The 14,939-nt window shown below is 49.1% G+C and overlaps 2 protein-coding genes across 5 annotated transcripts in view; one reads left to right on the top strand and one right to left on the bottom strand.

Annotated features, from left to right (window-relative positions):
* LOC135918763 (uncharacterized) overlaps positions 1–14,939 on the bottom strand; it is a 105,836-nt gene that overhangs the window by 48,749 nt on the left and 42,148 nt on the right. For 3 of the 4 annotated variants that reach the window (XR_011511428.1, XM_065452440.2, XM_070532101.1), the window contains one exon: positions 5,882–6,171. The exons of the other annotated variant lie outside the window; for it this stretch is intronic. Coding sequence is in view for 2 of the 3 variants with exons in the window: in XM_070532101.1 (XP_070388202.1) it covers positions 5,882–6,171 (290 nt within the window). In the remaining variant the exon portion in view is untranslated. The remainder of the gene's footprint in view (positions 1–5,881; positions 6,172–14,939) is intronic. 4 annotated transcript variants of the gene reach the window in all.
* The window catches only part of LOC135918762 (sulfotransferase 1C4-like), a 76,810-nt gene that overhangs the window by 41,634 nt on the left and 20,237 nt on the right, over positions 1–14,939 (top strand). The window lies entirely within an intron of this gene.

The raw sequence follows: 14,939 nt of genomic DNA, 5'->3' as shown, positions 1-14,939 counted from the left end.
GCTCTGGAGTCACCTGTAGTCGGTGCCTTCGTTTCTCGCTAGTTTTGGGTGTGGTGGAGGGTATACCCTGAGTCCAAGCCGATAGTGCTGCAGTAGTGCTTGGTAAGCTAGCGCTATTGTTTCCGTTTCCTCCGCTGATTTGGGTGGGTGGGACATGTCTAGAATCTCGCGCGGGGAGGCCCGGTTGACGTTAGCGCTGGCCGCGGTGTGTGTCACTTCATTCCCCTCGAGTCCCTCGTGTCCCGCAACCCACGTGATGCAGATGTAGGGGGGGAGGAGTGTCACCAAGTTTCAATATGTTGATCGCTTTGATGTAGATCCTGTCCTTCATGTAGTTGCGTGCCGCTGTAAGAGAGTCGGTGAAGACCACTATGCCATCCTCGCTTGTATGTGTGGCGAATGCTATAGCGGCCTCCTCAGCTGTGTCCGCGCGTTTGACGAGAATTGTCGCCAGCGCCAGTGTCGTCCCCCTGTAGTTTGTGACGCTGATGGCGAAGGCGTTTCGGCCCGGATACTTCACTGCGTCCACGTAGCGCGCCTGCGGGTCGTTACGGTGCTTGTGTCTAATGGCGTTTACCCTGGCGAGCCGTCTGCCTCGATGGTGTTCTGGATGCACGTTCCGAGGGATCTGATAAACTTGTAGACATTCTCGGAGCTTCGACTTGATCTTTTCCTTACGTTCGCCATCGAGTTCTAGGTTGGTTACGCATCCTGTGCGTCGGAGAGCTGCTCGGCCTGTGGTTGTGAGCTTGAGTCGCTCGATCTGGTTGATTAGGTGTGCTTCCGCGAGTTCTTCCCAGGAGTTGTGAACTCCCATGCGAAGCAATCGGTCAGTGGAGGCGGTTCTCGGCAGTCCTAGGACGAGATTCGTGGCCTTTCGTATCGGGAGATTTAGCTTTTGTTTCTCGGCTGTCTTCAGGTTGAGGTAAGGAGTTGAGGCAGTTCTAACTGAAGAACGCCCGTCGCGCAGTCGATGAAAGCAGAATGAGTGGATAAAAAGTCCAACCCAAGGATAACGTCGTGAGTGCAGTTGTCGATCACAGCAAGGAGAACAGAAGTAGGGCGGCCGGCTATACTTAAACGCGCAGTACACATTCCAAGAACAACCAGCACGCTGCCATCGGCCACACGAAGCACTCGGGCAGCTGCTGGGGTGAGGACCTTCTTTAAACGTCTACGTAAGCTAGCATTCAGCACGGAAAGGTGGGCTCCAGTGTCGACGAGTGCTTGAACAGGTACGCCGTCTATTTTAACGTCCATTACGCTTCTCCTTGTGGGCACAGACAGAGGATTTGCTGCAGTAACAGGAAATGCAGCACTACGTCCGAGAGCTGCATTTCTTAGTTTTCCGAAAGGTTGCGGCCAAAAGCCACAGGAGGCGAAAGGCGACGTGGCTGCCGCGAACGGGAAGATGGGCGACGTGTTTGCGGTGAGCGAGGCTGGTGTCCGTGCGGCGATGATGGGCGACTGTACCACGTGTTCCTAGCAGAGTTGTCGGCGCTGTTGGACTCGGCGGTGGGCGAAACATTGCGGGCATTTCCATTAAAACGGCTCAGGTTGGTCAGCGTGCGATGTGTTGCGAGCCACGAGCTGCGATAGTATCGGATGACATGACCAATCCGGCGACAAGTGAAACATATCGGCTGGTCGTCCGCAGTTCTCCACTCAGTCGGCTTGCGATAACGCGGAGAGAAGCGTCGTGGTGGAGCGAAAATAGTATAAGGGCGTTCGTTAGCTCTGGGATTGGCGATAGCACAGACAGTAATCCAATGTAATCCAATGTTTTCAAGTTCCTGGCGAACGATGGCGTGTACGAGGGAAACCGAAAAAGTGGTAGCATCAGGGCTACGTGAACAGAAAGCTGCGGCCGCCATCGCATCCAGTTCACGTCGAACGATTCGCACCACGTCCTCTGATGGTGACGCATGCTGCTGTGCGGGTTGATCTTCACACGTCGACGCTGCGGCGGTATTGGGAAGTCTGGCGAATCGTTGAAATCGTTGCAAGACGCGTCGGCTTTTTGCCTGCTCGAATTGTCGGCACTCTTTAATGATGGCATCAACTGTAGAACAGCTTTTGCACATGAGCAGATTAAAGGTGTCGTCAGCAATGCCCTTAAGCACGTGCCCGACCTCTTCAGCTTCTGTCATGTCGCAATCGGCTTTACGACAAAGTTACAGCACGTCCTGGATGTACGAGACATAGGACTCCGTAGGGTATTGGGAACGGGAGGCCAGTTCCTGCTTTGCGGCAATTTTACGGCCGGCTGGTTTGCCAAACAACTCTGTCAACTTCTCTTTGCATTGGTCCCACTTGGTTCGCTTCTCTACGTGGTTTTCGTACTACACCTTTGCCGTGCCTCGTAGGCAGAACAACAGGTTAGCTAGCATAAGCGTAGGGTCCCATCTGTTGATTCCACTCCCGCGTTCATAACTACCCACTCATCAACGTCGGTGCCATCGGTCCCGCCGAAAGTTCCGCGATCCTTGGGTTGCACAACCGCAACCGAAGGCGACAGCGACGTAGGTGACGACGGTGACGTTGGAGGCGGCAACGACGTCGATCTCGCGTGGTCACCGTCACTCATGGTGCGGACGGTGATGCCACGTACACTGCGGAGCTCCGTTTCCAGCCGTGGTAACACGCACCTCCCACCAATATGTTACGGGGATGTTGGGAGTATATAAAGACTGTATTTAGAATATATATACATGATGAGTCAGAGTAGATAAGATGGCTGACCACCAACAATACACTGTAACGCAGCAGACAGCGTCTCGCGATCTTCTTCTTCCTCTGTCTTCTTCCATCCTTCTGTAACAATATCTTAAGATTCTAATTGTTTATTTGTACTGTTTCGTTTTTAGGCAAAGCGTATCATGGGTCATAATTTCCGGCTTATAATATATTAAGCGTGGCGTGGTCGCCATTGCGCAAATCTCGCAAAAACATTTGTGTACTAACATGGCGAGCTTTACAACGTTTTCTTTATCTCAGGGCATACGGGCATAATTTTACTAGGGCAACTTTCGAACCATGATGCAACAGAAATTCGCCCGCAATAAATTCATAAGTGCGTTTCATGCCGCTCGTCAATGCATGCGTACGTGGCGTATATGGTTTCAGTATCCGGCATCTGTGCTCGAATCTGCCATCGGGAAATTTTAAGGATGCTTACTTATTAATTTATTACGCATTACTTTGTTGCAAATGACGAGCTTAACAAAGTCACCAAGCCGTTTGAAGCCAGAAAGCTGAAGTTTAGGCAAATCCATGTACTTCCCACGCTGGCACAACTGCTCCCATCGCAGCTCCCGTAGACACAAGCGCCAGAGTTCCCTCTAGCAGTAATTGTATGAAACTCTATGATCGCAGCCGACACATGTAGCCGCCCACCATGCATCCCATGGTTCGAACTGAATCTTGAAGGAAAAAAAATACCTCATAAAATAAAAGGCGCTAGCCATCAATGAAAACGAGTGCTTTTGTTCGTCGATGTCCCGACTTAATATACAGTTGATCTCTGGCACTTTAGGGCTGAAGTGTTCTGTTCTACTAAGTAAATTATCGTTTCCGCAATAGAAAAAAGAAAGAAAGAAAACAGCTGCGGAAAGCATGCCCGGCCTCCGAGCTCGGTATCAGCACCAACAGTGACAACCGCAATGACAACGAAACGAACATAGAAAGACGTCATCGTGGAGCCAAGCGGCCACCGAGATCACGCGGCGGAAAAACCATCAATCATTTCGCCGTATGTGCGACACCACCACGCATGTAGCGTCTCAAGTCGGCCGTATGGTACGAGTCGTCCCATCAGGCGGAAAGGACCGACGGATATACGACAGGTCCGCAGGCTGTCGAAAGACCTCCTTTTTTTATTGTTCATAAGGGCAAAAATATTTCGATCATTTTTTTAAGGGCAAAAAGAGTTCGAGTGCTCCAACCGCCGAAGCGCGATCCGTCTTTGTAGAGACGCGCGCTGCGTCGTTGTATCTCTGGGTCCCGGATGCCCGAGAACACGCTTTCGACCTCGGTCTTCTTCCTTTTATTTTTCTTTCTTGTTTTTTTTTCTTTTACTGAGCAACAGCACTCTTGGTCAACAACTCCTAGATGTCAAAAATAAGGGGGAAAAATGGCGCACTATACTGCGTCTCAGCCCTGACTTCACGGGGAAAGTCCGGGATCTTCTACATTTCAATATAGTACAAAGGGCATAGAGTAAAATTATAAATTTGGCGCTGACAGTCGTCGTACAGCTACCGCAGGAATTATGATTAGAACGCTGATTTCTCTAATCTTTGTACTTGCGGCTTCAAACGTTCTTCGAGCCTTATTAGGCTTTATCTTTCTAAATATCCAATCATTCTTGCTTTTCTAAAAGCACCAATTCGATAAGTCTCGGTGCTCATGCATAATCATTGTGAAAGGTTGCATTAATAAAGCAATAGTTCGTTGAAAAAAAATTCACCTACGATTTCGGAACTCCCTGAAGTTTAATCTGAGCACAACTCTATACGTGTTTTCGTTTCGCGATATACTGGCTAGCGCGGTCAATCTGTCTCGTGCGGCACGTTGCAAACGGAGCGAAGTGTGGAGCGACTGCCTCGCTAATCAGCAAATCGCGAGAAACATCGCTTGGGTGACGTGTGGGCGCGATTCACAGCAGCCGCCGCAGACAGGCCTCCGCTCACGCAGTGCTTTGTTTCCTATAATGATACCGGTGGCGTCATCGATGAACAGACGACGCGCGCTACTCTGGCGCCATGTCGTAGCCATCGTCGCCGCAGAGCCCGTCTTGCGCGGCACTACGCTTTTCTTCTCACGCTTTCGCCACACCCTCCTGTGACGTGAGTGAGTTCACGAACTTCATGCGCTCTGAGTATGAGCGACACGCTTTTCGCGGCCCCCATCGAGGGCGTCGACACGAGCCCCAGAAAAGCAAGTTGATTTAGCCGAGTGAGTTCGGCGTAAACCTGTAAACTGAAGATGGATGCGTGAAGTGAAACGCTGCCATCCGCCTGACAGTAGCGCGTGCACCTACAATGGAAACACGAATGGCTTGCTCAGAAATGAAACTTCGTGTGCAGTTGACGAAAAGTCCGTCCTGAACCGGGAGCTGAATTTGGGATCAGCGCCTGCTAGTTCTGCCTGCCGAGGTAACCAGAACATTAACTAAGCAGAACGTTGACGAAGGATGATCAACTTGGAGGCAATGATTATAGAAAATAGCCGCTAACTTAAGTGCACCGCAGTCGAGTGCATAAAACGGCTTACTTTCCTTTCAAGGACGAGTTGAATTGGCTTTATGGGTTGCTCCATTGGCTGCTCCGGTGCCATCAGGCTGCTCCGCTGGATGGTCAAGGTTCAAATCTCACCAAAAAACACGTGCTTTTTTATCATTATTGTGCGATTGAGGATGCCCAACCGGGCGCCGGACGCACGAAGACAATGCAGGGAGTGATCGTATGAATATTACGCAAATTTAAGGGCCAATAAAGCTGTTGCCCGGCTCTGACCGGAAATGAATCAATCACGATGCAAAGCACACGCTGTGAACAATGGTAGAGCTGGGCATCCTAAATGCTCTGGAAACTGTATTCCACTGTCTCCCTGAAAAAAGACGCCGAAGGGAGCTTCGCGCTCACTTTAGCGAGCAAGCGGAGAAAGCTCGACGTTAGTGCAACGTCACCGTCCCCCGTTCCACGACAGACTCCCTTTCAAAAGGCGCACAGTCAGTTCTTGGCTCTTTCGTCGTCTAATTCGCACTCGGCTTTACGTCATCGCCCCTGAAATCTGCGATAACTCCAGTGAGAGGGCAGAGCTGCTTGCCAACGCGTTAAACGCCTTTCAGAGGCAAAGCGAGTGGTCAGCGGGTTCTCACCTGGCGAACGCACGGACGCGGATGACATTAGCCGCGCAGAGAAGTTTCCGGCGTTGGCGAGGCCCTTTCCGAGCATGACTGGCGCTTGCTTCGCACCGACTTTGGACGTGGCGAGCCAAAGGACGTCGTGGAGGCGAAGTGCTGACCGAGCCGCATCAACAATGGCGTCATTAATTCTCGGCTCGGGGCACGGCCTCGGTCCTCTCGAAAGTGTGGTGGGCGCGAGAAGCTTACGTAGCCCCTGGAACAGCTGCTGTGACAAGGGAGTCTGCACCGCGTTAGTCCGAGCCCTGTGGGTAGAGAGCAAAGGGGGGGGGGGGGGGGGTGTTGGCGCGCGCGTGAAGTGGAAAGGGGCTCCCGGCACGTGTTTGCCAGGTACAGCGCTGAAAGAGCCGAAGGAGCAGTTGTTTTGTCTCTCAGGCACAGTTTCTCTTTTATCATTGTTATTTTTTAATTTTTCCCAGGCGGCCGTACCAGAGCACAAAGGGTTACGACCAGCTCAACACGTGTAGCATCCACCTCTGTGTGAAATAGTGTTGCGCCAACCTCCATTTTTTTTCTTTTTTTTTTAATGCTTTCCCTTTCGCCGACGCCATGTTGAGCGGCCGCACTATTCAATCGTACAAGAGAACCGCTCAGTGGGAGCTTTAACATGTTATTGTGACGTATCAGACGGCAAACTAATGTGCTGCGCTGAAGGATAAAGAATAAAGCAAACGATACAAGATGGGGGAAAAGTGGGTTCTGTGACGAACTGTGGTAAACCTGATGAAAAGAAAGTATACCGGAGAAAGCACGCAAGAAACCTACAGAAATGTAAAAGCAGAAAGAGTGAGCTGAATTGAATTCTGGGGTTTCACGAGCCGAAACCACGATTTGGTTATGAGGCACGCCGTAGTGGGGGAGACTCCGGATTAACTCTGAGTACCAGTGGATACGCATAAAATGCGTAGCGATACCTTGAGTGCACGACACAATACAAAGCTTTAGTCAGGCAAACTTCTTCGGGTGACTGGATGGACGCTGTTGTTAGAAACTTCACGCGTCTAAGCATAAAAATAAATCCGTTCCACACAATAGATAAATTATTTATTGGGACGTTACTTATCGTGATTTATCTTTCTAAATATTCAAGCACTTCCAGTTTTCTAAACACAGCAATCTAATTAGTATACATGCACATGCGCAATTCTTGCGAATTGTTGCATTTATATCGCGATATCTTGTTGAAGGTGATCGATTGCCAAAGTCAAAAGGCCGTTTGGTTGGCGCATATATATATATATATATATATATATATATATATATATATATATATATATATATATATATATATATATATATATATATATATATATATATATATATATATATATATATATATATATATATATATATATACACACACACACTGTCTATCATTGTCATGCTAGCTGAACCGTAGATTCCATAGACACTAGCGCCAGAGTTCCCTCTAATATTTTTTCCTAAAGAACTTCATGACGTTTCCCAACGTATAGCTTGTCCCCTAATTCCTAGTCGCATTTGCACTGCCAAAGCTCAAGCTTGCGACGCCCGTAAGCAGTTTAACATGTCAGGCGCTGTCGTTCAGCGTCTCCATGCATAACGTGGACACCACAAAGAAATGTCTACTGCCGACACAAACAAGGTAACACATCAGCGACACCGGGGCGCGTTCATCTTTACTTCGGAGCACAATATGGAGTTGGAGCCTCGGCCTTCCTAGAGTGACGTCAAGTCACATGACACGCTGCTCCTTACGGGTACATTTATGTGTCAGTCCGACGATCGCATATTTTTTCCATACGTTTCTCGTATCATTCTCCCGTGGTCGACGCGAACATCGTATCAATTTCAGATGTTTTCCGTAGCAACCCTTTGGAAAACGTACGGCAGTATCCCATTCCACACGGATCGTTTCAGAGTGGAAGCCAATACAACATTCGTTTTATTACGGGGCTGAATAACTTTGACTGCAATGTACGCGAGCTTGACCGCCTCGCGCGTGTGATAGTTTGAGACGCTACAAATCGGAGCGGAATGGAACGGAGCGCATACAAAGGTCAAGCAGCACTTGTTGGAGAAGAGAATCAGTCACTCATTGGCTCACGCCAATGTGACATTCTCGCTTCACAGGGTCAAAGCGACGAAAAAAAGAAAATGTCAGAGGACACGTTCGCCAAGCAGACAGTGCTTGCGGCGGTTTTGTTCGGCCAATAACTTGGTGCTTTGCTTTGTAACGCCAACGACACGTCCATACACGACCCCACACATTCTACGTGGTATACGTGCGCCGTTATCTTATAACTCAAGCACACTTAAACTCGCGCCCTTCGAACTTCAACTTTTCTGGCAAACTTGGTTTCTCACGGTTTCTCTCTTTGGGGTTTCTATGACCGGCATTTGTCGCTGTTTTGTCCCTCTTTTTTTTTTCTAGCAGTCGACAAAATCCGATTTGGCGCTGCAGGAATGAGTCGTTGTGTGCTGTAGCCGGCTCAGCCGCAAGTCGTTGCGAGAGGATACTGTTCGTCTGTGTCCACCGTCACCCGGTTTCCGCTTAAAGACAGGCACGGCTTTCGTTTCTTTTCCTTTCTTTTCTTCACAAAAGCTTTTCGGGAGCGTTGGAGGGCAGCAATTGGTAAAGCACTACTGGGGGGGGGGGAGAGGGGGGTTTACGCAAGCCTTTCTCGCTTTAATTCGATATCTGACTCTGGTCAGAGGGGAATAATTAGGTTGATCGCAACGGCGTTCTGAGTATGACAGCTGCTGGGCTTCTTTTTTTTTCCCTCCTTTTTTTCCCCTCTCTTACAGAAAACAATCAAACAAGAAAACAAAGTAGAGAGGGAGAAGCCTGGGCCTAGTGCCAAGTTTTCGACATTCCGAGGCCTTTATTTCTATTGTCGAAGTTTTTTGAAATTCATAACCCTCGCAGCCTGTTTTATAATTCAACACGCAACGCAGAAATGGGGCATCTCATTCCTTTTGTGTCGCCGAATAAGACAAGGCTGAGAGGGGATCTGCGGTCAGAGCGCGACTACGGTCGCAGACTGCCGGAGGGTCGGCTGCGGATTGCGCGTTTTGATTTTTATCTGCGGCTGCATGGCCATTTCAAAAGAGCAGTCTCGACGTTATCTATAGATATTTTCATAAAAGAATACACTGTTTTCATGTACACTGTTATCTTCCATCGCCCTATTTCACTCCTCTTCCTCCTAGCAAAATCAAGCACGCTGGCTCAGCTCGACTTCTGTGCCTCGCTCTAAATGAGTTATCTTTTTTTTTCACCCGTGTATGCTGTTGTTTATCAGCTTCCATAAAATGCTTGCCATTAACTCCCTTACCCTTCAACGTTTTGGTTATTGGTCATTTAATGTTTTATTTTATTATTCGAGTGGCTTGTCGAACGGCGTTGTGTGGCGTGATGCCAAGAAAGTGATTTACTACGTTACTTTCACTAAACACGCACACCCCTATGACCCCAAGAAAATCAGCCACATCAATACTTCTGGCACGTCAGAGAGAAAGAGATCTATTTAACGTTAAGAAAGAATGGTAATGCTTGAGGGAAGCACTTGCTACGCACAGCTTGTGCCATACGTGCAGTATGTCGCACCCTCACCCGTCTCACACTCAATAGGTACACAAGAAATGCGTTTCGTCGATGTGCTTTCCATCTCCGAACAGGCTCCAGAAACAGCTCCACGTCAAAGAACGCGTCAGAGCTGCGTCACACGCGCTGAGAAGTCCGTTAACGGACAGGCGCCTTATAGTCCAGTGTCGTTTGTTCGCGTTTCGACATACGCGGATAGTATAGACGATTCAGCGAGTGCTATACGTTGAACGCGAACATTGCTAAACTGCACGCACAGGCGCGAGCATAGTGCGGGTCACAAATCTCTCGCTGCCGAGATCGAGGACACCGCGAAGCAATAAAGAAGCAGTCGCAGTGAACGACAATTCAGAGGCGATGAGCATCATAGGAGGCGAGACCTGGATCATCCACTGCTTTTACAGCGACAAACCCTTACTTCTTTCTCACGTTGCTCCTTGACAGCTGCGAAGAGATTCCGTCGAAGCTCTTCAGAATGCCGGGCATTCGTCGTGTAACTAGTGAGGCCGGGAGCATTGGTGCACTTGCGGCCACTAGCCTGCTCTATTTCTCTTTCATTCATTTCTCCAAGTCCCTCCTGCTCAAGCCATGAAAAAATATCATCTACTGCACTAAGGAGAGAGAGAGAGATGAGAGAGAAGGCAGGCCGGTTGAACGTGGCTATACCTTTAGACAGAGAAAAAAAGACGGAAACACAACGAAGGACGACATGAGCGCCAACTTGCATGAGATTAGAGAAACGCTTGTTAAGAAGAGTAACAGGGCATGGTAGCTTTCTGTGTTAACGGCGGTCGAGACCTGGGTTCAAGTATCTTCTGTTCCATGAGTGGTAGGTCGTCCAGTCGACCTATAGATTGTAACGAACAGGATGCCTCTTGGTCGTCAAATGAAGAAAAGTGGCAGAAGGTACAGGCGCCGACAAAAGTGGTATACTCCACGCAGTCCACGCTGCGGGAGCCGGAGCAACGGCAAACTGCATCGCAACGCCATCTACAGGCAGCATCTGGGGTCATGTCTGCCGATAATAAAGGGCACCCATTGGATGTTTCGATCCCAGATGCCGCCTGTAGAGGGCGTCGCGATGCAGTGTGCCATAGAGTCACTGGAAAAAATTTCAGGAAATTTTTTATAGTGACTCTAGTGTGCAACTGCTCCGGCTCCCGCAGCGTGGACTGCGTGGAGTATACCACTTTTGTCGGCGCCTGTACGTTCAATATACGCAGTGTCACCGCTAAAGTCGTTACGATGACGACTCACTGTCAGTGGTCGCAAAATTTTGTTCCCTAGCAGAGCACGAGTTAACTTTTATGTACTTCGCCAAAAAAGGCATATCCGTGTTGAAGCTCAGCGTCCAACTTTCCGGATTGAAAAAAAAAGGACAAGGAAGCGCTAGGCATAAAAAACTTTTAAGAACGTCAGGGTGAAGAAGTCTGGAACAACCCGAATTAAAAAAAAGAGCAATGTAGTATCCTTGCTTTAGTCTTCCAAGTCGCTCCGCGCTCCTTATGCGAATATTCAGGATAAACATTTTCTAGTACATTTTCGTCTAAAAGTTCCTTCTATACCGAGTTTCTTGCAGTTTCTGCGCCTACCTTCATGTTTTCCACTTTGAGCACAAACAACACAAGACTACGATTTCAAAGTGCTTTCCTAAAGTTGTAGTCGTACCGAGTATATACTCGTCTCTGTTTTTCCTTTCGGACTGCATTCATGCTTAGCCGAGATCACGAGTTGTAGCACAAACAATAAATGACACAGAATTGAAGAAAACCCATAAAATCTTTATGCTAAATATAGTAGCTGACGCCAGTAAAAGGTCCCAACGCAACCATATAATTAAGCAACCATATAATTAAATATATATATATTTGAGGCAGCTGGCCGAGCTAAAAATGTTTACAGAGTTTAAGAAACAGACATCGCAACTGTCCTACCAGCTGCGGTACCAGTGCACCCATACTTTATCCATATCACGGGAATATTCACTCGCAAACTCCAGATTAATGTAACGGCAAGGCCAATCATAGGTAAGCATCTTGGTAGAACTTATGCATATCCCACATACTACATGAAAAATTGATGGACACGAAGCTTTTCGTTTTTAATGTGGACGCTTGTGTTAATGCTGAGTGTGTTGACGTCATACCACACAACATTAATGTAGGTACTGTACAACGCTATGTATACGACATGTATACGTTATGTAGATGACGGTGTGATGTCGCGCGTTCGAGCGTAATATACCCGGGACGGCTTCCAGCGCACACATTTAAACCGGCACGTTCTTCGTCACGCGGTGCAGGTAAAATTGCAAGCAAGGGTGCATGCATTGGCAAGTACAAAACCTAACGCTTGACGTCTAAGGCGTCTTCATCGCTTGCAAAATCATGATCAGTTGCAACCCCTCAGTCGAGACGTTGGTATATGTGCTTTGCTGTGTGAGACGCACCCCGCTATACTTCTACTCGGTGAGACACCGCGACGCCAAGCCAGGATAAAGCGGCAAGGAAGCTAGATCCTACCTACACATTCCAGAGCAATCGCTGGTACTGAACCACCGTGATTTGTCCGTGGCTTCGGCGCTGCGCCGCTAAGCACGAGGACGCGGGATCGAATCCCGGCCGCGGCGGCCACTTGTACCTTGCCCGTGTACTTGCATTCGGTACCCAGGTGGTCGAAGTTGATTCGGAATCCCCCTACTACGGCGTGTCTCATAATCATATCGTGGATTTAGGTAGAGTAAAACCGTAGAATTCGATTTAGCCATCGCTGGTGATCGCGTGTATAGCTTCGAGAATGCGTCACTCTCCTTGCGTCGCGAGCGCGAGAATCGGTGACAGGAGGAGGGGGGGCAATAAAATTCATTTGTAAAAATGAGGCGGCAGTGGAAATAGTCCGATCTGGGCGGCGTCCCTAGTCCAGGATGCCGTGGGCCTGAGCCGATAGCTTGGCCTTGCTCACCAGACGATTCTGGTCTTCAGGGCTCGGGCTTGATCAGCCGGGCAGCATTCAAGGAATTTCGAACACTGTACACGCGTCTCTCGCCCAACGACACCCGCAGATAACAATAGTAGTTAGGCAACGTAAAGAAACATTAAGGTGGTGGGTGTGACGATCTCTTCCGACACAGCCTGGCGTAACGTATTCTCACGACCTCGTCTTGCAACGGCGTATGGAGTGGCACCCCCAGCGTGATGCACCACCGAATAATCGTGGGAGGAAGAAGGCACCCTTGCTTTCGCATCGTGCAATAACGGCCCGAATGAAGTACCATGGGCGCGAACCACACTTGGCGACGGGGTAAACAGCCTTAATTTGGGGCACGCGCCGAAAACACGAAGTTGGGCGTGGTCAGGAAGAGGCAGAGTATAGGAGCTCGTACGATAGGAGTCGGAGCCCTGCCGTGCAATCAACGGTGGGTCTTGGAGCAGCGTCTGTGTTGGGCGTTTCTCTGTGTGCGTGCTCTCGCGCTGCTTTTCTGTTCTGTTACGCGTGTCCGACGTGGCGCAACAGCAGTTCTAATGCATGCACCGCATAGCGCGTCACTCGATGCAGATATTTACATTCAGCCGTGCGTTCCTCGGCGACGCGAGTGGCCCCCTTTGAAACTCGCGCGGAGCCAACTTCCCGCACGTCACGTGTCCTAATGAAGATTCATTGCGCGCACGAAACAACAAAACAATAATAATAAAACTAAGCGTACGCAGCGCACGCAGTGTACGCAGGCGGGTTGGGATTTTAATATCCGCGCCCGCCTTGATGCACTTGCGAGCGTCGGTCCCAACTGGGACCGGCCATTAAAAGAAAATAAGCAGTCCGTAACGGCCGTTAGGCGGTAATCACGGCTATTTCTGCCTGTCCGGCTCGAAAGCCCGCGAGCGGCCGAAGACGCGCCCAAAAAAGAAAAAAAAAGGGGGGGGGGAGAAAAACGAGCACTTAATTTTGCTGGTCTTCCTGCTCGGGCCCGGCGCGAGTGAGAGCTCTCGCACAACCTGCTCCACTCGAAAATGGTGGAAATGATGTTCTTATCCCGTCGCTGGTTTCTTTTCGATTTCTCTTTTCTTTAAGCGTATAGGGGGCGTCGACGTCTGTGTCTGTTCTATTCTTTTATTTTTTTTGCGTAATGCAAAGTTGTGCGTGGCAAGAGCAGCATGGAAGGTTCCGACGTCATCTGCGAAGCTTCATCCTCCCCTCTTGGAGTTCCAACTTTTCCAGACCCGTGGCCAGACTACCGACACCCTGGACCGCTCGTGCCTTCTCTCGTTTACAGCATTCTCGTCAAAAGCGCACGCCTCCAAAATACTCTTTGCGTTTCCTTTTTCCTTCGTGTTGCAAAATGCAAGTCAGGTCACCCTGATGAAGGCTGAGAAGTTGGCGCTTCTGAGTCTGGCAAAAATCGAGACTCTCTGACTCTCTTCTGTGGACGAAGAATGGAGTGAGTGAGTGAGTGAGTGAGTGAGTGAGTGAGTGAGTGAGTGAGTGAGTGAGTGAGTGAGTGAGTGAGTGAGTGAGTGAGTGAGTGAGTGAGTGAGTGAGTGAGTGAGTGAGTGAGTGAGTGAGTGAGTGAGTGAGTGAGTGAGTGAGTGAGTGAGTGAGTGAGTGAGTGAGTGAGTGAGTGAGTGAGTGAGTGAGTGAGTGAGTGAGTGAGTGAGTGAGTGAGTTGGCAGGTTAGAGGTGCCCTATCACGTGTGACGGCATGGTTCTTCCCACAAGCCTCAAGTGATGAGCATGTTGTTAGGTCAAAAACACAATTGATAAGCGAACGCCACAACGGTAGACTAAAGTGTGCGCCGCCGAGTAAATTGAGGGGGAAACGCGACGCTTCAGTTCTCGTAATCTTTGATCCGAAAAAAAAAGACGTTCGATACTGTCGTGCGGGATGCCTCGCTTTCGCGTGTCGCTCTGAAGGGCATCCTGTTCCTGTGCACAGTTATAGAGCACGTCGACGGCAGGTGTCCAACATGTCCGCTTGTAGAATTCAGTATTGGAACTAAGAAGGCAATCGACGGCCTGCCTTGTGCACTCGAATAGAATCAAATGAACGCCGAGTTCGTACAACGCATAGAAAAAAATTTAGCCCCACCAGTCCGCAGTTTTTTTTTTTTTTGTATACGCACCGTGTGAAACATGACGCAAGTGCGGTAAGCCTTCACTGCCTTCTTGTTCGGCCAATGTTTGAACGACAAGGTTGATGCGAGAGCATAATACATCAAACGGTGAGCCGTCTAAACCTCCATCGATACCCACGTGCGAGAGAATCCTTCTAGATGGCACGGTATACAGTTTTGCACCAATTTTTCTGGATATGTTTAACAAGTGCGAAGGCGCTTGACAAAACTGATCGCGTATCGATGTTCGTTGCAGCTGTAGCAAAATTTCATTGCAGCAGATAACGAACGCTACCTTGCTGTTCTTCAATGCATTGAT

The sequence above is a fragment of the Dermacentor albipictus genome, chromosome 1 (assembly GCF_038994185.2).
Source record: "Dermacentor albipictus isolate Rhodes 1998 colony chromosome 1, USDA_Dalb.pri_finalv2, whole genome shotgun sequence".
Taxonomy (NCBI): Eukaryota; Metazoa; Arthropoda; class Arachnida; order Ixodida; family Ixodidae; genus Dermacentor; species Dermacentor albipictus.
Note: the sequence above shows the minus strand (reverse complement) of the source record. Positions and strands in the feature narration are given on the sequence as shown.